This window comes from Protomyctophum bolini, assembly GCF_963924005.1.
Source record: "Protomyctophum bolini genome assembly, chromosome: 12".
NCBI classification, from domain to species: domain Eukaryota; kingdom Metazoa; phylum Chordata; class Actinopteri; order Myctophiformes; family Myctophidae; genus Protomyctophum; species Protomyctophum bolini.
The window spans coordinates 41,919,913-41,942,744 of NC_137873.1; the positions used below are offsets into that span (position 1 = coordinate 41,919,913).

The 22,832-nt window shown below is 43.7% G+C and overlaps 1 protein-coding gene across 3 annotated transcripts in view; it reads right to left on the minus strand.

Moving 5' to 3' along the window:
• Positions 1 to 21,918, minus strand: part of stam (signal transducing adaptor molecule (SH3 domain and ITAM motif) 1) — a 25,602-nt gene extending 3,684 nt beyond the window's left edge. For 2 of the 3 annotated variants that reach the window (XM_080777352.1, XM_080777351.1), the window contains exons 1-13: positions 21,728 to 21,918; positions 19,385 to 19,469; positions 18,689 to 18,764; positions 16,597 to 16,692; positions 15,372 to 15,518; positions 14,779 to 14,869; positions 13,465 to 13,660; positions 11,393 to 11,487; positions 9,471 to 9,559; positions 6,714 to 6,801; positions 5,945 to 5,999; positions 3,104 to 3,281; positions 1,926 to 2,044 (exon numbers count right to left, since the gene is read on the minus strand). In XM_080777352.1, the coding sequence (XP_080633478.1) occupies positions 1,926 to 2,044; positions 3,104 to 3,281; positions 5,945 to 5,999; positions 6,714 to 6,801; positions 9,471 to 9,559; positions 11,393 to 11,487; positions 13,465 to 13,660; positions 14,779 to 14,869; positions 15,372 to 15,518; positions 16,597 to 16,692; positions 18,689 to 18,764; positions 19,385 to 19,469; positions 21,728 to 21,902 (1,490 nt within the window). In that variant the 5' untranslated portion in view covers positions 21,903 to 21,918. Of the gene's footprint in view, positions 1 to 1,925; positions 2,045 to 2,924; positions 2,964 to 3,103; positions 3,282 to 5,944; positions 6,000 to 6,713; positions 6,802 to 9,470; positions 9,560 to 11,392; positions 11,488 to 13,464; positions 13,661 to 14,778; positions 14,870 to 15,371; positions 15,519 to 16,596; positions 16,693 to 18,688; positions 18,765 to 19,384; positions 19,470 to 21,727 lie in introns of all 3 variants that reach the window. The other variant, XM_080777353.1, reaches the window with a different exon arrangement.
• Positions 21,919 to 22,832: the final 914 nt, after the last annotated feature.

The following is a 22,832-nucleotide window of genomic DNA, read 5'->3' on the forward strand; positions in this document are numbered from 1 at the left end:
TTTGAGATAGGTTACAATTTACAATTTAGGCATTTAGCAGACGCTCTTAATCCAGAGCGACTTACATTAAGCAAGAACAAAAAGCATGGGGAATACATCACATAAAAACATTTATCATGAAACATGCGTAAGCTAAGAAAGTAACAGTGGAATATCTATAATGAAACTATACATATAAGCTATACATCTATACTACTATGATATACATTATGTACTACGACGTGCTATGACTACATACAATGCACTTATGCTGTCTACATAACATGCTATAAGTCTGTATCAAATGCTATCTAAGTCTACAGAATTGCTATCTAAGGGGGTGGGGTAAGTGCTATGGGCCACTTAGGCTATAGGTTGTAGTTGTAGGACTAATGACTGGTCTAACCAATGACTAGTCTAAACCAAAAACTGTCTAAACTAAGTACATGCACCCATGAGAACATGATTATCGAGCACTGTTGACTAAAACTACGACTACCTTTTTTTCACTGACGAAAACTAAATGGAAACTAATGAATGAAGCTATGATGACTAAAACTAGGACTAAATATTTTGACAATTCCGTCAATAAAAAAAAAACTAGACTAAAATGTTAGGGAGGGATTAGTGGACAAGAGATGAGAGATCCAGTATAAGTCATTTTACACTGATAGTAGCAGATCTACAAGCTCACAACGCATCGCAGCGTGATGCGTTGTGAGCAGATCTGCTATTTTCAGCAAGTGTAAAATCAGTCATTACGACGGCATCAAAGCCCGCCAAAATACATTTTTGTCGACTAAATCAAATGTAGATTTAGTTTAATATTAGGCGAGAATAAAAAAGGCAGCCGTCAACCATTTTTTTGGGTATGCAAGAAAAACAGCAAATCTGTGCCCGGTTCAACCCGGGGCATATTTGTTCCCACAGCATATAAAGTCAAAGCTGTCATTTTGCCAATAAATATAAATAATCTAATGGGACATAAAGAGAAGTGTGTTGAGGGAACGGCTATACACGGGGCAACTGGCGGCCCGCGGGCCACATGCGGCCCCCACCAACACTTAATGTGGCCCTCAAGTTAATATTCGAGTATTGATTTCAGCTGTTACAATTCCAAACATGCTTGAATTACTTCAGTCTATATTAGTAGCTGAATGACTAGTATTAAATATCTATTGTCTTTTTTACGTTTGCACTTAAGTTAATAAAGTTAACATATTAAGTATAATTAAATGAATGCATTTGAAATTAAATAAACATGTTACCTTTCAGGATTCCAATAAAAAAATAGCTAAACAAAATAATCTAGATTTAAAAAATAGCCGATCTACAAGCTCAAAACGCGTCGCACTTTGACGCATTTTGAGCTCGTAGATCGGCTATTTTTGCTACGACAGTAATATAGTGGCCCTCTGCAGTGAGTGTGGAACTATAGTGGCCCTCTGCAGTGAGTGTTGAACTATAGTGGCCCTCTGGAGTGAGTGTGGAACTATAGTGGCCCTCTGCAGTGAGTGTGGAACTATAGTGGCCCTCTGCAGTGAGTGTGGAACTATAGTGGCCCTCTGCAGTGAGTGTGGAACTATAGTGGCCCTCTGCAGTGAGTGTGGAACTATAGTGGCCCTCTGCAGTGAGTGTGGAACTATAGTGGCCCTCTGCAGTGAGTGTGGAACTATAGTGGCCCTCTGCAGTGAGTGTGGAACTACAGTGGCCCTCTGCAGTGAGTGTGGAACTATAGTGGCCCTCTGCAGTGAGTGTGGAACTATAGTGGCCCTCTGCAGTGAGTGTGGAACTATAGTGGCCCTCTGCAGTGAGTGTGGAACTATAGTGGCCCTCTGCAGTGAGTGTGGAACTAAAGTGGCCCTCTGCAGTGAGTGTGGAACTATAGTGGCCCTCTGGAGTGAGTGTGGAACTATAGTGGCCCTCTCCATATTCAAAGTGCTCACCTGGGGGCCTGCTGGCCAGGCATGGGGCCACCTTGTAGCTGCTCCATGGGGGCAGCGTAAGCCGGCACCCCGGTGCCACTCATGGCATAGTTGCCTGTAGCAGGCTGACCCGTATACACCTGTGGAGACAAATCAGGACATTTATGCATTCAAAGTATTAACCCATTTTGACCTGAGATCAGATTCTAAAAATGTCTTCTACATCCCGACAGTTTTCTGAAAAAGCTATGTTTCTACGTCAGTGGATTTTTCAAAAATAGCAGACCTACAAGCTCGTAGACCTATGACCTTGTAGATCTGCTATTTTTCCCGCGGGTTCGCGCCCCCAAAATGGGTTTTTAATATCTCTTCCTGAAATTGTGTTCTAGTAATAACTAATAACCACTAAATCTAAAATCTTTCGGTCTCTCTTTATATGCTCGCTTCCATTGGTGGTGGCAGGGTATGCCATTCCTGGCTAATGTAATCTAATGGTTGCACTCGGGTGTCGCCTCTGAAAATAGCAGTGAGTTACCAACGTGTAAAACCAGCCATTACGACGCCATAAAGCCCCGCCAAGACACTATTCTTGTCGACGAAAAAAAAATCAACTGTAGATTTAGTTGACTAAAATCGTATGATATTTAGTCGACTGTCTAAAACTAGACCAAAAAAAATTCTGATGACTAAAATATGACCAAAAACGGGTGCAGGCTTTAGTTCCGACATACTATTGATCCGAAACCTCAATCCTAACCTAACCCTAACCGCAAGCACGGGAGCAGCGCATGTCGGACCATCGCTTTTTCGCATCGCATCGCATGTCCCCCCGCTTCGGATCTTCGGTGTGTCGGAAAAGCGTGAGCACCCCACCAAAAACGAAGTGGAATTGTAGCTTACCTGTTGTGCTGCAGGGTTTGGCAGTTGCTGCATGTAGTACTGCTGGACTCTGTATCTTACCTGTTGTGCTGCAGGGTTTGGCAGTTGCTGCATGTAGTACTGCTGGACTCTGTATCTTACCTGTTGTGCTGCAGGGTTGGGCGGTTGCTGCATGTAGTACTGCTGGCTCTGTAGCTTACCTGTTGAGCTGACGGGTTTGGCGGTTGCTGCATGTAGTACTGCTGGACTCTGTATCTTACCTGTTGAGCTGACGGGTTTGGCGGTTGCTGCATGTAGTACTGCTGGACTCTGTATCTTACCTGTTGTGCTGCAGGGTTGGGCGGTTGCTGCATGTAGTACTGCTGGCTCTGCTGGCTCTGCTGGCTCTGCTGTAGCTTGGCGTACATGGCGTAGACCGGGTCTTCGTTCATCAGCTTGGCGTACAGCGACAGGGCCTCCATTACCTTCACGTTCAGATCCGACAGCTCCGAGTGTTTTCTGGATCGGGTAAACCCATAGAATGCACATTAACTATTTTATGTATATATATGTAGGTCGACGTTAGGTGGCGTCATATTCCAGGTCCGTACCCCCAACGTATACTCCGTCTATATAATGGTTGATGCCTATAACGTTGGTCCGGTTCCTATAGCAACTCCCCACCGTTCCAACTATGGGATTGCAAAGAAAATTCACAGTGCAAAAGCAGTTGAAAGGAGGATTGTATAACTCAGATTCTCTGATCGCTGTACTTATTGAACACTGATTTTCTGCCATCCACATTTCGGATGTAATGTGTGCCTTTGTACCTCGACACTGCCGCCAACAGAAAGGCCAGCTTCATTAGTGTTGTTCCAGACTCTACTGTATATAGCATTAGTGTTGTTCCAGACTCTACTGTATATAGCATTAGTGTTGTTCCAGACTCTACTGTATATAGCATTAGTGTTGTTCCAGACTCTACTGTATATAGCATTAGTGTTGTTCCAGACTCTACTGTATATAGCATTAGTGTTGTTCCAGACTCTACTGTATATAGCATTAGTGTTGTTCCAGACTCTACTGTATATAGCATTAGTGTTGTTCCAGACTCTACTGTATATAGCATTAGTGTTGTTCCAGACTCTACTGTATATAGCATTAGTGTTGTTCCAGACTCTACTGTATATAGCATTAGTGTTGTTCCAGACTCTACTGTATATAGCATTAGTGTTGTTCCAGACTCTACTGTATATAGCATTAGTGTTGTTCCAGACTCTACTGTATATAGCATTAGTGTTGTTCCAGACTCTACTGTATATAGCATTAGTGTTGTTCCAGACTCTACTGTATATAGCATTAGTGTTGTTCCAGACTCTACTGTATATAGCATTAGTGTTGTTCCAGACTCTACTGTATATAGCATTAGTGTTGTTCCAGACTCTACTGTATATAGCATTAGTGTTGTTCCAGACTCTACTGTATATAGCATTAGTGTTGTTCCAGACTCTACTGTATATAGCATTAGTGTTGTTCCAGACTCTACTGTATATAGCATTAGTGTTGTTCCAGACTCTACTGTATATAGCATTAGTGTTGTTCCAGACTCTACTGTATATAGCATTAGTGTTGTTCCAGACTCTACTGTATATAGCATTAGTGTTGTTCCAGACTCTACTGTATATAGCATTAGTGTTGTTCCAGACTCTACTGTATATAGCATTAGTGTTGTTCCAGACTCTACTGTATATAGCATTAGTGTTGTTCCAGACTCTACTGTATATAGCATTAGTGTTGTTCCAGACTCTACTGTATATAGCATTAGTGTTGTTCCAGACTCTACTGTATATAGCATTAGTGTTGTTCCAGACTCTACTGTATATAGCATTAGTGTTGTTCCAGACTCTACTGTATATAGCATTAGTGTTGTTCCAGACTCTACTGTATATAGCATTAGTGTTGTTCCAGACTCTACTGTATATAGCATTAGTGTTGTTCCAGACTCTACTGTATATAGCATTAGTGTTGTTCCAGACTCTACTGTATATAGCATTAGTGTTGTTCCAGACTCTACTGTATATAGCATTAGTGTTGTTCCAGACTCTACTGTATATAGCATTAGTGTTGTTCCAGACTCCACTGTATATAGCATTAGTGTTGTTCCAGACTCTACTGTATATAGCATTAGTGTTGTTCCAGACTCTACTGTATATAGCATTAGTGTTGTTCCAGACTCTACTGTATATAGCATTAGTGTTGTTCCAGACTCTACTGTATATAGCATTAGTGTTGTTCCAGACTCTACTGTATATAGCATTAGTGTTGTTCCAGACTCTACTGTATATAGCATTAGTGTTGTTCCAGACTCTACTGTATATAGCATTAGTGTTGTTCCAGACTCTACTGTATATAGCATTAGTGTTGTTCCAGACTCTACTGTATATAGCATTAGTGTTGTTCCAGACTCTACTGTATATAGCATTAGTGTTGTTCCAGACTCTACTGTATATAGCATTAGTGTTGTTCCAGACTCTACTGTATATAGCATTGGTGTTGTTCCAGACTCTACTGTATATAGCATTAGTGTTGTTCCAGACTCTACTGTATATAGCATTGGAGATTGTGGAGTAGTTGTCTGGCAACACGAGACTATTAATTAATTGGATCATGATCATTTATTTAACTCAAATTATGCTGCATTCATTGCACACTGTCTCTCTAGGTCAGGGGTGCCCAAAAGGTAGATCGCGATCTACCAGTAGATCACAATGGCTGTGCAGGTGGATCACATGGCATGGTCCTAAAAAATATATTTAATTTAAATATATAAAAAATGGCATCTGACACAATTAAGGTGACTTACTTGAGTTATTTTACAAAAATAATTCCATTTTCCCTCCATTGTCTTATGTCTTACTGTAGTAAGTCTTACGGGTAGATCTTATTGAGCTGGTCATTTTGCTGGTCATTTTGAAAGTGACTCTCGTGTCAAAAAAGTGTGGGCACCCCTGCTCTAGGTCGTCCTCAGACGAGCCCTCCGTCGTGGCCTCCAGTCATCCCTGATCTCCCACTGACTGTACCTGTCTATATCCTCCCACTGTACCTGTCTACTGTATATCATCCCACTGTACCTGTCTATATCCTCCCACTGTACCTGTCTACTGTATATCCTCCAACTGTACCTGTCTATATCCTCCAACTTCTGGTCGATGAGAGGCCCCATCTGGTTGCAGGCACCTGGGATAGATAGATAGATGAGACTTAGTTGGAATTTCAGATTTTAAATCATCAATCATAAACACATCCACATCCACCTTTCCTAACAATATGTACATATAGATAAATAAAATCTAATAAGATCTGTCCCAGTGGATTGGAACCTTCCCCGTTCTCCTAGACTTTGTATTCCTGTATTGTGGTAAATGGTGCATTTATATAGCGCCGTTATCCAAGGCGCTTTACAGAGATTGTGCATGACATTCACCCACCCATTCACACACCGATGCCAGAGGAACCAACCTGCACATCGGGAGCAATCAGGGGTTCAGAGTCTTGCTCAAGGACACTTCGACACTAACTCTGGGGGAGCCCCGGATTTGAACTGGGAACCTTGCGGTTCCCATCCGGTCACTTTACCCCTGAGCCACTGCCGCCCCTGTAACAATGTAACATTAATCTCTTCACAACATTCTTGTTGTACTGGAATTTTCCATCAGCCAGTTACGTATGTGTTTTTATCCCCAGGCTTTACATTTGTCTATCTCGTCTGACGCATGCTTCACGTCAACGTGTGTGTTGACGACCCGGCGACAGATATGCTTGCGTTGCTTTGTAGCTTTTTTTTTGTAGCTGCGCGCAGCATTATCTGATGACGGCTGCCCCCTCATTGCTCATAAATCAGCTGTTGCCACTTGGCAGTAAAAAAGGTCACAGATATCGGGGTCGTCTTACCTTCGAGTTGTAGTAACTCTACAGCGTCCGACTGGTTGTCTGTGGGATCTGCACTCTGAATCATCTGCAACAGCTGATCCATCTTCTCCTGGACATTTTCACAAGAAACCTTTCATGTTAACGTTTTTTGACCCCGAGGACGAGGAGTTCACTTCTAAAAAGGGCCATAAATCCTCAATGAAACAACAACAGTACAACGGACCACATCGGGGCCTTTTGAGTTATCCTTATAGCATAACCTTTGACTGGACTACGGTACCTGTATTTTAAACGTTTTTATAAAGTGTTAAATAAATAAATGAATCAATCTTAGTCAACCATAGTTTATCACAGCATAAAGTGTTAGGGGGGGGGGAATAGTTTATCACAGCAGAAAGTGTCCAAAGAAAACATTTTTGAGCAAAACATTGCTGTGTGGTAACAAATTAGTGTCATCTGTGTTATTCCCTCACATATCCTAGTTGAAATAACGGTAGAAGGCATTTCTAGAATCGGGTTAATGGGTTAATGTGGAACGGACCACAGGATGTAGTAGTCTCAGAACAGACATCGGTAATCTCGTCTTCTGTGAGCTACCAGTCAATAGCCACGCCACAGATTTGAAAACCCCAAACAGCGTGTGCCATTTTCCCACCAAACAGGAGAGACAGCATGTGCCATGTTCCCACCAAACGGGAGACAGCGTGTGCCATGTTCCCACCAAACAGGAGAGACAGCATGTGCCATGTTCCCACCAAACGGGAGAGACAGCATGTGCCATGTTCCCACCAAACGGGAGAGACAGCGTGTGCCATGTTCTCACCAAATGGGAGAGACAGCATGTGCCATGTTCCCACCAAACGGGAGAGTCAGCGCGTGCCATGTTCCCACCAAACGGGAGAGACAGCGTGTGCCATGTTCCCACCAAACGGGAGAGACAGCGTGTGCCATGTTCCCACCAAACGGGAGAGACAGCGTGTGCCATGTTCCCACCAAACGGGAGAGACAGCGTGTGCCATGTTCCCACCAAACGGGAGAGACATTCCAGGATTTGCCACGAGCAGCAACCTACATTTATGTACTGCCCAGTGTCAGTGTAGTTCCCAGTGCCTGCCAACTCTCACAAGAAAAGTAGACAGTTTTATTGTGTGAAATCTTTCAGAGGGAGTTCCAATTATAGAGCCCTCACATTACTCAGCCCTTCCTGGGAAGATCTACGCTTGCTAAGGAGATAGAAAGGAGGATCCGATCCGGCCAATAGTAGAACTTAAGTTCCAGGGAAAACAACACAGATGTTTTTGGTCATGGAATAACCACCAGACTCTTTACTGATGATTGCACTGATTGTGGAGGGGGGTCTGGGACTATGGAGGGGGGTCTGGGACTATGGAGGGGGGTCTGGGACTATGGAGGGGGGTCTGGGACTATGCCCATCCTGTGAACGTGTGTTTTGTGTATCTGGAGAAAGGAGTAGGTATAGGACCGGGTCCCACGGGAGAGATGGTGGTAGGTGCTGCGCCTGACTGCCATTCCATCTCAGTACGCCTAAAGCACCCGCTCAGGGGTCCTGGGTGTCCCCACTGAGACTGGGAGGTCGGGGTTCGATCCCCAGCCGGGTCATACCAAAAGACCCCAAAGTCTACCTGCAACATACTAGCATCATGTCCTGCTGCCTCGCGCTACAGAAACAGGAGATGGGCTACTGCCCTATCAAGGTCAAGGTCAAGGTAAACTTTATTGTCCACAAGGGAAATTTGTCTTTGGACTTTCACCCCAGCTAGCTGCACACATAAAACATCAATGACAACAACAATACATGACACCATGGCACACATGATGTGGATAATCTAGCCTCACACAGTTACTGCTGTTTCAGAGCCTCGTTCAACATCTTGGTACAAACGATTTTTAAAATCTGATGTACTTCCACTTTGGTTCTTTGTATCTTCTCCCAGAGGGCAGAAGTACAAACTCGCCATTTAAAACATGGGTAACATCTCATACATAGACTGCAGAGAGGGGAGTTGTCTTACCCCTATGATCTTCCCTGCAGTCTGCACCAATCTGAACAATATGGACCTCAGTTGCACTGAGAGGTTACCGAACAAAACTGTGATGCCAAACCTTGACCAGGCTTTCCAAGACTGCTCGATAGAACACTAACATAAATCTTTGGTCAACACCATGAACCCTGAGACGTCGGAGGACGTGCAGTCTTTGCTGTAGTTTACTACAGAGACTGTCAACATGTGTATTCCAAGTCATTGAGTTGTCAATACAGATCCCCAAGTATTTATATGAGGAGACCTGTGAGATGGTCGAGTCATGGATGACCACAGGCCTGTGGTCACCAATACTCTTGGGGTCAAACACCATCTCCTGTGTCTTCTTAACGTTAAGAATAAGGTGGTTGTCATCACACCACTTTACAAAGTTGGGCCTCATGGCTCTGCAAGGCTTACTTACACCTAAAGCAAGTGCGGTATCCACTGAACACGGCATTGTGATTTGTGTGGATTCGTTCACAAAATGCACACAGTGAATTACTGTCATTAGCTAAAGACTGGGCAGGAAGGCCATGCCTTCACTCACAAGCATTATCAACACTACACAGTACACACCCGTCAAAAATCTACCAGGTGGTGTAGAAAGGCCTAACGCTTTCTATCAGACATTGAGAAATCACGCTAAAACATTGAGAAATCACACTAAAACATTGAGAAATCACGCTAAAACATTGAGGAATCACACTAAAACATTGGGGAAACGGTCTCTTACCTCGTCTATATATACAGGCTCTGGTTCAGGCTCGATCGTCTCCACCTGAATCTCTTCACTGAACTGCACCGACTTCTTCTCCGTCTTCACTGTAGAACAGTTATTGAAACAAGGCACAAATACATTGATATAAATATAAATCACATCCCAGATCTATATTTGTTTATTTGCCTTAACCCGTTTAACCGCATTAACCATTATTTTATACTTTAGCTATTGAAAAATAGCCACATATAAAAAACTCACAGCTTGTAGATCTGCTATTTTTGAATAATCGTGAAAATGTGTGCAAATCTTTGAATAATATATTTTAAGCATTTTTAACGCAGATCTTTGCTTCTGGGGGTCGCTAGAACTAAATATATTTTTTTATATGGGCTTCCGCAGCCAAATACATATGGGTTACGTTAGCCGATAAGCTAGCAACTTCAGTCATCCTTATGATATGACTGAATCTCACTGCTCTCTGCTCTCTCTCATAGCTCTCCGACAGGCTGTAGACTCTCTCTGACTTGAATCAAAGAGGAGAAACAGTAAAGATAAATGTAACATGTAGAAGTAAATCTTTAAAAAATCCCCTTGAGAGGGGGTAAAACAATATTTATATCCATTTTCGATTTTTATGATGCTTTTCTTTTCTTTCTTTTTTTTAATAGATATTAGCTGCAATAAACCTACAGCAGAATGCTGGAATCATCAAAACAGCATCTTGGAAAAAGCCTGGCCAAAACCCACTTTCATTTCCCTTAGTTTTCAAAGGCAGCGTTGATATTATTAGTGTAATTAGATCCACTTCCCGCCTGTATATAAAATATTAGTTTAATCTACTTTGCTATCTGCTCAGAACTATTACCTAAGTCAGGACTTTGACTCTATGATTGCAGTCACCAAATTTCAAACTTCCACACTTTTGGACCAAAGTCTTAACCCATTGTTTTAACCCGTGTTTTAAGCATCATGTTATACTTTAGCTATTGAAAAATAGCAGGTCTACAAGATCATAGCGTGGCACCGAGTGCCGCGCTATGAGCTTGTAGATCTGCTATTTTTTTTTAATTGTGAAAATGTGGTGCAAATCTTTGAATATATATTCTTTATGTATTCTTCTAACGTTTTTAACTCATATCTTTGCTTCTGGGGAGGGGGGGGGGGGTCCCTGGAACAACATATTTTGAGATGGGGGTCCACAGCCAAATACAGATAATTCTGCGGTCCCTTGACATGAAAAAGGTTGAGAATCACTCACATAGAAACATAGGGTTTTTTCAGAAAACTGTCAGGATTGAATAGAAGACATATTTTAGAATCTGCCTCAGGTCTAAATGGGTTAAGGCGTCAAGGGCCCTATTTTCCTCAGTGCTAAACCCCTTATCCCTATAAGCCTTTTTCTTTGACCAATTTAAAAAACATTAAAATTGTTCAACTAGCTGATCTACATCAACACGTTGTGAGCTTGTAGATCGGCTATTTTAACTACCGGTATTCAAAAATGTTTTTCAAAATAGTAAAAAAAAAAAAGGCAAAAACTTTTAGGGATCAGGGGTTTAGCACTGAACCAATGTGTTTAGTTCTATATTATATAAATCCTACTTTTTTTCCCTCTATGCAAACTCTGGACAGGTGTTTCTGAGACGAACAGGCAACATGAAAAGAAAGGAGGATTCACGTACACATCGTCTTGCATATCACTTTAAACAACGTTGCAACTCTTCGGTCAACCGACGTCCATCAGGCATCAGCTGGCCGATAGCGGTGAGTCGACCGAAACATTTTATGAAGTGATATGAATGAAGACGGTGTGCGGACTACTCCACGAAACCTAATGCCGGGTTCATTTTGCAATCCATCAGCCACTAAGGGCGGTGGATAATACTAGAAAAGTTAGAGTCCTGCTCCGACTACTAGTCTACGGGTGTACTTACTCATCTCAGGCTCTGCGGTGAGGTCAGCAGTGACAAAGTTTGATGGGAAAAGCCCAATTCCCTGGTATGTTTCCCCTTTCCACCAGTTGGGGTCACTGTAACCAAATGGAAAACATTCTTAGGGCGTGCACAAGAAACTATAATAATGCATAAAAACTAGAGTTGTCCCGATCACGTTTTTTTGCTCCCGATCCGATCCCGATCATTTGAGTTTGAGTATCTGCCGATCCCGATATTTCCCGATTCGATCACTTTTTTTTGCTCCCGATACAATTCCGATCATTTCCGATAATTCTTCCCGATCAGATACATTTTGGCAATGCAGTAAGAAAAAAAAAGGGACTAAAACGGTTCCGAACTGCCACCCCGTGTCCGAAACGGTTGAGAAATGACAGAGTTACTGTGTGCCGGTCCCTCTACTGTACCCTCTACTGTACTGTACTGGCACACACGAAATCATCATATACAGTTAATATGGGCATGTGTTTGTGTGCGTGTGTTAGGTTGCACACAGGTGGTGAAAAACAACCATGCTGTTTTCATGCTCATACCCAGCCAGCCAGGCAGGCACCCACACACATAAGTCCAAGGGACTGGCTTGCACCACTCAAAAAGTTTATTTATAGCATTATCTTTTATTCTTTTTTTAGCATATATTATTTTATTAGACATTTCTGCCTTTTCATTATTTAAAGGGGGAAAAAAACCCTTATATTGCTATTTTAATGTGCCTCATCATTATGTTCAAGGGGAAAATAATGCACCTATGCGCTCACACGTGGTGCAGAGTCGCAGCACATGCAGGGAGGAGAGGAGAGCTCACTGGGGAGAGGAGGGATTCCGTGTCGCACAGAAACATTTACAAAAGTTTACAATAAAGATCTCTGCATGAGATATTATGCTTATATTATTAGAAGAAGGGTTTCTATCTACAGTCATGGATTGGACATAGATTATTTTGTTGGGACTTTTCAGACGGAATGTTCTTCTCCTGCTCCGGGTGGACAGAGCAACAACAACGAGTTGTTTTTGCTCTCTCTCTCCCTTTTTAGCACTCAAACAGCGAGTGCAGATGCAGAAGCAGATCTGAACAAGACGGTGCTTAGAAGCCTGTTGATTCGAGGTTACTCCGCTGTGTGTGTCTCTGTGTATGACGATCAATAATTATTCCACCGAGTGGTCTTTACGAGGGCTGGATTCTCCTCATCATCTCTCTCTCTCTCTCTCTCTGTGGTTCCTTCTTTTTAAAAGTCGCTTTAAGCGTCGGTTGTTTCAGTGCAGCCGCTGCCGCTTGTTGTCGTTAGCTTTCTGCTATTAGCCTACTAGCCACGCAAGTTACACGAACGTCGCCATTCGTCGCCCAATAGCAAATCTACAAGATCACAGCGCGTTGCGAAAGCAACTCTTAGTGAGCTTGCAGATCTGCTGTTTAGGGCCAACGTCACTGTCGTGCGCTAAGTTTTCCTAGGAGCAGCAGCAAGAGGCTGCTTCGAGAGGAGGATGTTTTGTTGTTATTAATTATGAACCAATCTCTATTAAAAAACAAAACTAAAGACTCGGGAGGATGACTTTAAGACTTATAGATGGTCACGTTTCTTCTGTAACGTTAAATACAATTAAGAAAAGATTTAATAAAAAAAAAAATATTATATTTAATAAATAATTTTTTCCCGATATTTTTTTCCCGATCCCGATCTTTTGAAAATGACGTGATCGGGCCCGATCGATCGGGAGGCCGATCGATCGGGACACCTCTAATAAAAACATAATTACTTTCAGACAGATTTAAACCTAAGCTAAATGTGTTGACAATTTCGTCAACAGATTAAAATGTTAGGAAGGGACTATAGTGGACAAGAGATCCAGTATTAGGTCAACGGCTGAAAATAGCCGTTCGGCTATTTTCAGCAAGTGTAAAATGAGCCATTACAAACGGCATTTTAGTCGACTAAATCAACTGCATATATTTAGTCGACTAAAATCTTTTGACATTAACACTAAAACAGAAATTTGCTGCCAAAAACAGCACTGACTCCCAGTGCGTATTGCGCGTATAGTATACGTATAGCGACCTGTCGTCCAGGATGGTGATGATCTCCCCGGACTTGAAGGTGAGCTCGTTGTCCTCGGCCGCCTCAAAGTCGTAGATGGCGCGCACCTTCCTCCCGTCCGACTTGTTGCTGGCCAGCAGGCTGGTGGCGTTGGGGTAGAGGCCCGACAGAGACGTCTGGGGGTGATGCCGCTGCTCCTTGAGCGACAACTCAATGGCTGCAAAGCAGACCCGAAAAGGTGTGAGTGTGTGTGTGTGTGTGTGTGTGTGTGTGTGTGTGTGTGTAATATTGTATATATATATAGCAATAGCATATTAGCGTCGCAGTCCCGCCACCTTTCATGACGACGAGCGGCCCGGAAGAGAATTTCCAATTCATTTTAGACGTTTCAGAAAGTGTTTAACCCATTCTGACCTGAGATCAGATTCATAACGAGGTTTCCACTGGACACACACACTGGTCTGATGAACCCATTCTGACCCGAGATCAGATTCTAAAAATGTCAGTCGTTCTTCGATTTTTCAAAAACAGCAGACCTACAAGCTCATAGCGCGCCACTCGGTGGCGCGCTATGAGCTTGTAGATCTGCTATTTTTCCGGGTTCCCGTTCAGAATGGGTTAAAGACCTGTAATCTGGCAATAAACACAATTCTTTGGGCCGAACTTCTTCTTTCTAATAATTTGATCGGCCCAATTTATTTTTGTTTGTTTATTGTCACCATCCGAGTTGGCTTTGTTTTCCGAGGCTTACAGGTCTTTAAATAAATACTTTCTGAAACGTCTATGGAAGAAATGTATGGGAAATTCTGTTCCGGGCCTCTCGTCGGGGACAGGACTACGAGGCTCCATACCCCATATGAACATATACACCAAACAGACAGTCTACAATGTCACACGGCGCTCCATGGCAATGCTTTGTGAGCTTGTTGTAGATCTGCTATTTTCTGTTGAGCGCCACCGGTGCACAAAACGTTTAAATTAAGCATGTATATGTTCCCTGGCCCTTTGATGAACTGAAATGAAGTCTAGGAGATTGTTGTACCGCTGCAATATCTGAAACCCCTGTGGCATTTAAACTCCGGTCCTATATACCCTGAAGAAGGCAGTTGCATCTGCTCTGTTCCTACTCTGCATCCTAATAAATAATGGGCATTTTGCCTATCAGTGTGTGCGGCCACTCTTTTGTCTTTTTAAGGCTTATCTTTTTAGATGTTTCTGCCGTGAGCTGGCACCACTACTAAGACTGCTGTGCGTTTAGCATCCTCCTGTACAGTATTTACATTTGGGTTAACATAGATAATGTGTCTTTATCTATGATGGTATATGGATCTGTACCTTTGGCGAGGTCTTGCTCCTCCTTCATGTTCGTAGAGGTGGAAGGATCTTTTGCCACTAAAGCCGGGCTTGCTTTTGCTTGCTCTGCGGCCTAAGAAAAGAAAAAACAATAATCTGACACTCAGGCAAACCAAACACATCTCTGAGAAGCAAATAAATACAGGACATCATCTCTCTCCCCTTTGCTTATCCAAAACAAACTTGCACACAAAACAAACAATTACTCTGTGCAGTTTATCTCTGCAAAATGTATAATGCCGAGCTGGAGGAATCATTCAGTACATAACGTAAGTCAGCAGTTCTCAAAGTGGAGTCAAAACATATGATAATAACAGCAGGTATTCAAAACTACCAACGTCACAACGTGTCGCGGTGCGTTGTGACTCTGTCTGAGTTTGTTTAAACATGAAGGATTTGAACATTTTGAACAATTGAAAACAATTTGACACCAAAATATGTCCTTATGGGGGTCCCTGCTGGCACAAAATATTTTCAGACGGAGGTCCGTGACCAAATACACTATTCATCTGGGGGTCCTTGACATGAAAAGGTTGCGAGAACCACTACCACAATGCATTCACGCACACACGCACCTGGGAGCCCACAGCGGGGAAGGTGACGCCTTGCTCGCGTAGGTTCTTGATCATGGCGGAGATGAGGCTGAGCTGAGGGTCGTTGCGGAAGTCCTCCGCCCACTCCACCATCAGGGCCTTCAGCTTCTCACACACCTTCGGGTGGCCCTGGAAACAAAACGTCAACGTTTACCGTGAAGATTTACAGGGCCATACCAGACTCTGAGTCTATGTTTATTTAACCCATTCTGACCTGAGATCAGATTCATACGAGGTTTCCACTGGACACACACTGGTCTGATTAACCCATTCTGACCTGAGATCAGATTCTGAAAAATGTCAGTCGTTCTTCGATTTTTCAAAAATAGCAGACCTACAAGCTCATAGCGCGCCACAATAGCAATCTGCTATTTTTCAATAGCTAAAGCATAACATGATGCTGACACCAAAACGGGTTCCCGGTCAGAATGGGTTAAGTACTTGAGACAGGTAATCCAACATGACAAATCTAATTGTTGTTTTTTTAATGTTTCATACGTCTGTGCCATGCTGCAGTCTGTTGGCATAATTAACTTTTTCTGTACAAATATACTCGTAACCCCCCCCCCCAGCTATAGGACGTTATCTGCCAGCTATGTACATGTTCGTAACCCCTCCTTGGTATACTCCGTGTATGTAATGGTTGAGCCCCATGGCAGCTTTTGGCATTGATCCAGATCCGGTTGCTATGGCAACGCCCGTCACTTCCAGCTATGGGACGTAACAAATCTGACCAGCGTATATACCTCGGTTACAAACAGGACTTTCAAACCTCCATAAATGGGAATCTAGGAGAGCTGTCCTTGGTGGATCTTCTGCCATCCAAAGTTTGGATCTAATTTGTGACTTTGTCCTGCGTTCCCCCCCCCGACATGTAAACATTTCTGACGACAGGTAAGCAGTGTGTGCTTCCAATCTAAGTAAACGGCATGAACCCTACTCAACAAATGAATTAGGATAACAGGTAAACCTTGAATCCATCTAAATAAAATGCTATGTAAATTACATTCTCTAACTTGGTCTCAAACACTATACGCCACATGCCGTTTTGCACATGCACGGTCGGACACACAATCAATCACACAAGCGGTAAATGTACCTTACGTCACACAAGTGACGTAATGTAAATGTACCTAGAAGACAAACAATTAAAAGGAACTTAGCGAGATTAGAGGATAGAGTTGAATCATTAAAACGGATGACAGACCTTATTTAAGACGTTGCTGACTTCACTCGCAAACTCCCTGGAGCACACCTCTAAATGGAATATTTTCCCACAGTTTGAAACACAGGCACCGAGTAGCTGTGGAAAGAAACAGGGGGAAGATGCTGCATTATTCTTAACATTTAAATCATTGAAAAAGCATTGGGTCATAGACTAGTACCGGTAATAACTACAACATTAAGTTATGTTAATGAGCTTTTATCCATTAAAGGTTAACCACTTAAACCCTATACATAATTGACTGGGGTCCCCCAGGGGTCTATCCTTGGTTCCCTCTTTTTCCCCCCCAGGGCCTCTACATTAACTTGAGTCCGCCAGATGGGGCGGTATTGAGTTCACACGTTCAAAATAAAGCCTCCACCTGGGATTGCGCTAACCTGACGCTGCCAGATCCAAAAAGCTTGCTACACAAATTTGTTTCACAGCTTATTTGGATCTGGGATCGCGGAAGCAAATTCGATGACGGGGCTGTTCCTTTTTTTCAAGATACATGGTAGATGATTGGATGGGAGCGTCTGTCTATCACCGTGTGGGCGTGCAAACACAACCAATCATATCGACGTGTCTATATACCGTCACATCCGCATCCCGCCTTTAGTTCACGCTGATTGGTTCGGTACGAAGCAGATCTGACTCAGGGCTCAACTCCGTCAGAGATCCCAGATGAGTGTTGTGTTGGGGAATATGTTTCCGCAATACCGCCCTCATCTGGCAGCGTCAGGTTAGGATTGCGCAGGGATTGGCGTTGAAACCGTCCCGTGCCCACAGGTGGAAGAAATGAGCGGCAGCTACGGGCGCGACCTTGACGAGACCGCGTGTGACTGCATGGAGAAGTGCATGTTGCATTGAGACCGGGTGTGACTGCATGGAGAAGTGCATGTTGCATTGAGACCGGGTGTGACTGCATGGAGAAGTGCATGTTGCATTGAGACCGCGTGTGACTGCATGGAGAAGTGCATGTTGCATTGAGACCGCGTGTGACTGCATGGAGAAGTGCATGTTGCATTGAGACCGGGTGTGACTGCATGGAGAAGTGCATGTTGCATTGAGACCGGGTGTGACTGCATGGAGAAGTGCATGTTGCATTGAGACCGGGTGTGACTGCATGGAGAAGTGCATGTTGCATTGAGACCGGGTGTGACTGCATGGAGAAGTGCATGTTGCATTGAGACCGGGTGTGACTGCATGGAGAAGTGCATGTTGCATTGAGACCGGGTGTGACTGCATGGAGAAGTGCATGTTGCATTGAGACCGGGTGTGACTGCATGGAGAAGTGCATGTTGCATTGAGACCGGGTGTGACTGCATGGAGAAGTGCATGTTGCATTGAGACCGGGTGTGACTGCATGGAGAAGTGCATGTTGCAAATAATGCAATTCTATTTCCTATCGCCTTCAAATTGGAAAATTGTCTTTTATAGAGGGTACTACGCGCGTGACATCATCATCATCATCATACCAGGAAGTTATGCGGGAATGCCTAACTGAGTGGCAAAAAAACTATTTTCTGGCCTTGACAGCCCATTCATCGAAACAGAAAAGTCCTATTTCATTGTATGAAATGACTTTAAACAACATCAAATTAACTTTGCCACTCGATCTGCCATTCACTATATGCATGCGCATACCCTCTATTCTTGAAAGCAAGCGAAGAGTCATGTCATCGACCGAAGACATGACCTACACATCCAACACGACAGTGAGGGTTATTTGAAAAGTGTTAAACCTAATGCTATCAGGCGTTTGTCAACACATCATTTGCGGGGTTAGTATTTAATGTGCTGTTGACGGCGCAGCTACTAGACATCATGTAGACACGCCGATATGATTGATTGGAGTTAGCGTGCCCAGACGTGATAGACAAGACGGTCCCGTCCAATCACACGTGTTGCTACGGAACGTGTTGTGCGCTTGTAGATCAGCTTATTGATGCCGAATGTTCGACCCAAAATAGGTCCACTCTGGGGGTTCAAGTGGTTAAATAAGGTTAGATGAGTTGGTTTAAAACGTGTGTTCCGAGCAGTCGGCTTGCGTAATAAAAAAAGCGGTAATAAGCAACAAAGCTGGTCTGCTCACAGTCAGGGCCTGCATGGCCACATGGGGATCCTTGTGGTTCACTCTTCTCATTATAGATCGGAGACATTCTTTAGGCCTGGAATGAGAACAGTAGGGATCAAAGGTTTAAGGAGACCCTAACCGCTTGGAATGCACCAGAGGACACAATCTGCAAAAAGTTCAATTACTATATTCAATGTTACTGCAAGGCCACTGGGCCACTGGTAAGGTTGCTTGGCTGAGTCTCCTCCAGGTCGTATTATGATGAATATTACACTTATTTATTAAAGGAATGGGCTGGCACAGCCTGATTTAATATTAGGACTCGTTAGTGGCATAGTGCCATTCGTTGTTATGGCTTTTAAAAGGCTCTATCCCCGCTTAACTAGAACGAAAATGTGAAAGCTGCAATAACCCAAATAATGTGCTCCTTTTTTTAATAAAATACATCATTTTGGGCCACTGACCACTTTGAACACGCAAACTTGTACACAGGTCATGGAGTAGAGAGTTAAATTCAGGGGGAAATGCTGTGATATCAAAACCATAGCATGGAACATTGTTTTATTTTTTCTCCACTGATTATAATATGTTTCCCGCCGACCCAGCTAAAACGTTATTCCAATCCCAAAATGAACGTCGATCACACATCTTGTCAGGTGTGTCAACCTTAGTCAACATGCACACACAGCATGTCTGAAGTTACGTTGAACTCACCCAGTGCGAGACTGTCCTATCTTATCACAGATGTCCAGAATGAGGCCCCAATCCTCTGCCGTGTTCATCTCACTGGTCGCTTTCTCTGCGGGACACGCACACGCGCACACACACACACACACACACACACACACACACACACACACACACAGTAATGTTCAAGTTGAGGTCGCTTCCTTAACACTTAAACCTGTAGTTCTCAACGTTTTCTGTTTGTATAGTTTTTGATAACTTTTGATGCCGTGATGGTCTTCTATCATTTAATAAAAAATAATTAAGGCATTTTTTTAAAATCCTTAAATTGTCACTTTACTGTCATCTCCGGAGACCACCCCTCAAGTCATGTGGGGGTCCCGGCCCGTACCGGGGCCCCCCGGGGCTCCGTACCGGGGTCCCGGCCCGTACCGGGGCCCCCCGGGGCTCCGTACCGGGGCCCCACTAGAACGACTACACTCATGTCATCACACTCATGTCAAACATTCATGTCAAACATGTCAAACATGTCACACAACTGTCATCTGCGGAGACCACCCCTCAAGTCATGTGGGGGTCCCGGCCCGTACCGGGGCCCCCCGGGGCTCCGTACCGGGGTCCCCCGGGGCTCCGTACCGGGGTCCCGGCCCGTACCGGGGCCCCCCGGGGCTCTGTACCGGGGCCCCCGGGGCTCCGTACCGGGGGCCCCCGGGGCTCTGTACCGGGGCCCCACGGGGCTCTGTACCGGGGCCCCCGGGGCTCCGTACCGGGGGCCCCCGGGGCCCCACTAGAACGACTACACTCAATATTTTCACTTAAAACAGCTGATCTAGGCTTGTGGTCGATCGGCTAGTTTTGCTGAATGTTGTTCGCCTCAGAATAAAAACGCTCAATGGGTTTAAGGACAATTGATTTGATATCCAGTCATGAGTGATACAGCTACTGTATGTTCTTCTGACATACATGTTCTTCTGACAAGATACATGTACCAGCAGCATCTGTGCACGTGCACGCACACGTACACAGTACACACACACACACACACACACACACACACACACGCACACACACACACACACACACACACACACACACGCATTGGGTTCTCAAACTTTTTAGGCCACAGCCCTCCAAAATAATCATATTAAATCACATTTGAATTGGGGACCGGGCCCTCACCGTGACAAGGATTAGGGTTAGATATAAACCCTAAGTCTGTCGGCTATTTTTTACAATACTGTGGATATCTTAGGGCCTAAAATATCCACATAAGATATCCACATAAAAAATAGCCGATCTACAAGCTCAAAATGACCTGCACTGCGTAGATCGGCTAATTTCACAATGTTTGCCTGTTGCTTATATGTAATATTTGACAATGTGACACAATTTGGTATAGAAATGTCTTAGAAATCCTTAATTGTAACTTTATTAATGTGCAGACTGCAGATACATACAATGTTGCACAGTAAACTAATCATCTGCCAGGGACAAGCCAGAATAATCCAGGGACCCCCAGTTTGTGAACCACTGCACTAGCAGGCACATTGTTGTTGTGACACAAGTCAAGAATCTGAGTGGTATAAACCACTTCCCACAACAGAGAAACAGAAACAGAGACACACACACAAACCACATCCTCTTTCACTTCCCAGCAATAATGGAACGTACGTGTCACACTTATCAGATGTAAACACGAAGAATGATGTTTCACTCATGACTGGGTATATGAAAGCAAACAAAGACATTGATTGATTCATTGGGTACATTGGTAGTTTCAAACGAAAACACAAGTCAATACAAAAACTGCTACTTAAATTTGTTGACGAAGCCATGATAAACCACTAAGACTTGTTTACAACAGCTCCTCCATTCGGGTATCCGTTTTGAAATAACCATGCAAGGCAACCCCAAAATTCGTGTTGTGTACTTGACTTAACTGATTCACAACAATGAATGGACCAGAGATAAACCAGCGATAAATTACATCTACGAGAGTCTTACATTTTAGGCTACTGCTGATGGTCAGCTAGTAGTGGACCCTAGCCCCGCAAGCAGAACCTGTAGGGTTCCGAGAGGGGCTAAGTGGACCCTAGCTTGTTGTAAACAAGAGTAAATAAATGCTTAATCATGGTTCGTCCACAAAGTAACAGTTCTTGTATTGCCTTGTGCAGTGCTTTCGGTTTGAAATGTACCCATTCTGCATACTATGAAATAAAATGCAATCAATCAATCAAAGCTGGAGAACACAAACAAAGCTGTCATCCTCTCCTCCTCCTCCTCCTCCTCCCCGGCTACATACACTGACTAGCCGCTAGCCATGCTAAGCTAAGCCAAGACTCTCTCATTAACAACAACAACTCAACTCACCAACATCTTGATCATACGGGTTCGTGGCGAACAGAGGCATCGCTGAGGTGTTGTCAGGTTCTCTCTTCGCGTTTACTTTACCTACCCCCCGGCCTGGCCCCGTTCGCTTCTTCTTATTTGACGCGACGCAAAGACATGGTAACAACAAACGGTTCCCTTGATGATAATAACACATGAAATGCTGCTGCTGCTGCTGCTGCTAGCAGTGCACAATCTACACAGTCACTCCTATAGAGACGGCAACAAGCTGAAGCATGCTGGGTAAACGCGTCACCAACACACGTCTAGAGACGTAATGTGGTAGTCGGATTATTACGTCTTCTAGAGACCAGTCAGTGTTTCCCAAACCTTTTCATGTCAAGGACCCCCCCCCCCCCAAATCGACACTCATTAGCCCGCGGACCCCCATTAGAAAATATAATGCCAAGCAAGGACCCCCAAAAGAGAAGATTTTTTACGGCTCTAGCAGTGATTCTCAACTTTTTGGGGGTCCTTTTTTTCAAGGACCCCCAGTTTGGTTCCATTTGTATACACTCTCAGAGTTACAGACCCATAAGGGTCCAAAAACTACCATCTAGCTGGGGACCCCCTGGAACTCAATCAAGGACCCCTGGCCTGGGGGTCCCCGGAGCCCGGACCCCACTTTGGGAGCCACTGTTCTATAGACAAAATGTCAAACACATGACATATGGGAGCCAGTGAGATCCTATATGTAGAATAAACACTGATTTACCTACTACACTACTATGCTAGTCAAGTTGCCCTTGCTGTAGAAAACAACATGTCACTCAGTCATCATCAGGTCAGTAAAACTGTACCATATTTTACCCACTTTATTTTAGAAATTAAAATGCTCCTCAAATCCTTAACCCTAGTAAACAAGAAAAACGAAAAGCTATAGCTGCTTCAACTGTATGATAATTTATAATCCCCGGCCTGTACTTTGATGACAATAGCTGTTTTACTGTATGTATGTCATTGTATTGTATTGTTCATGTATAATTGTCCTGATTTTGTTGTTTGTTTTTGTCAGTTTTTTTGGTTGTACTAGTGTACATTCTACCCGATCTGTTTGTATAATATTTTCTCTCAATAAAGAAAACTA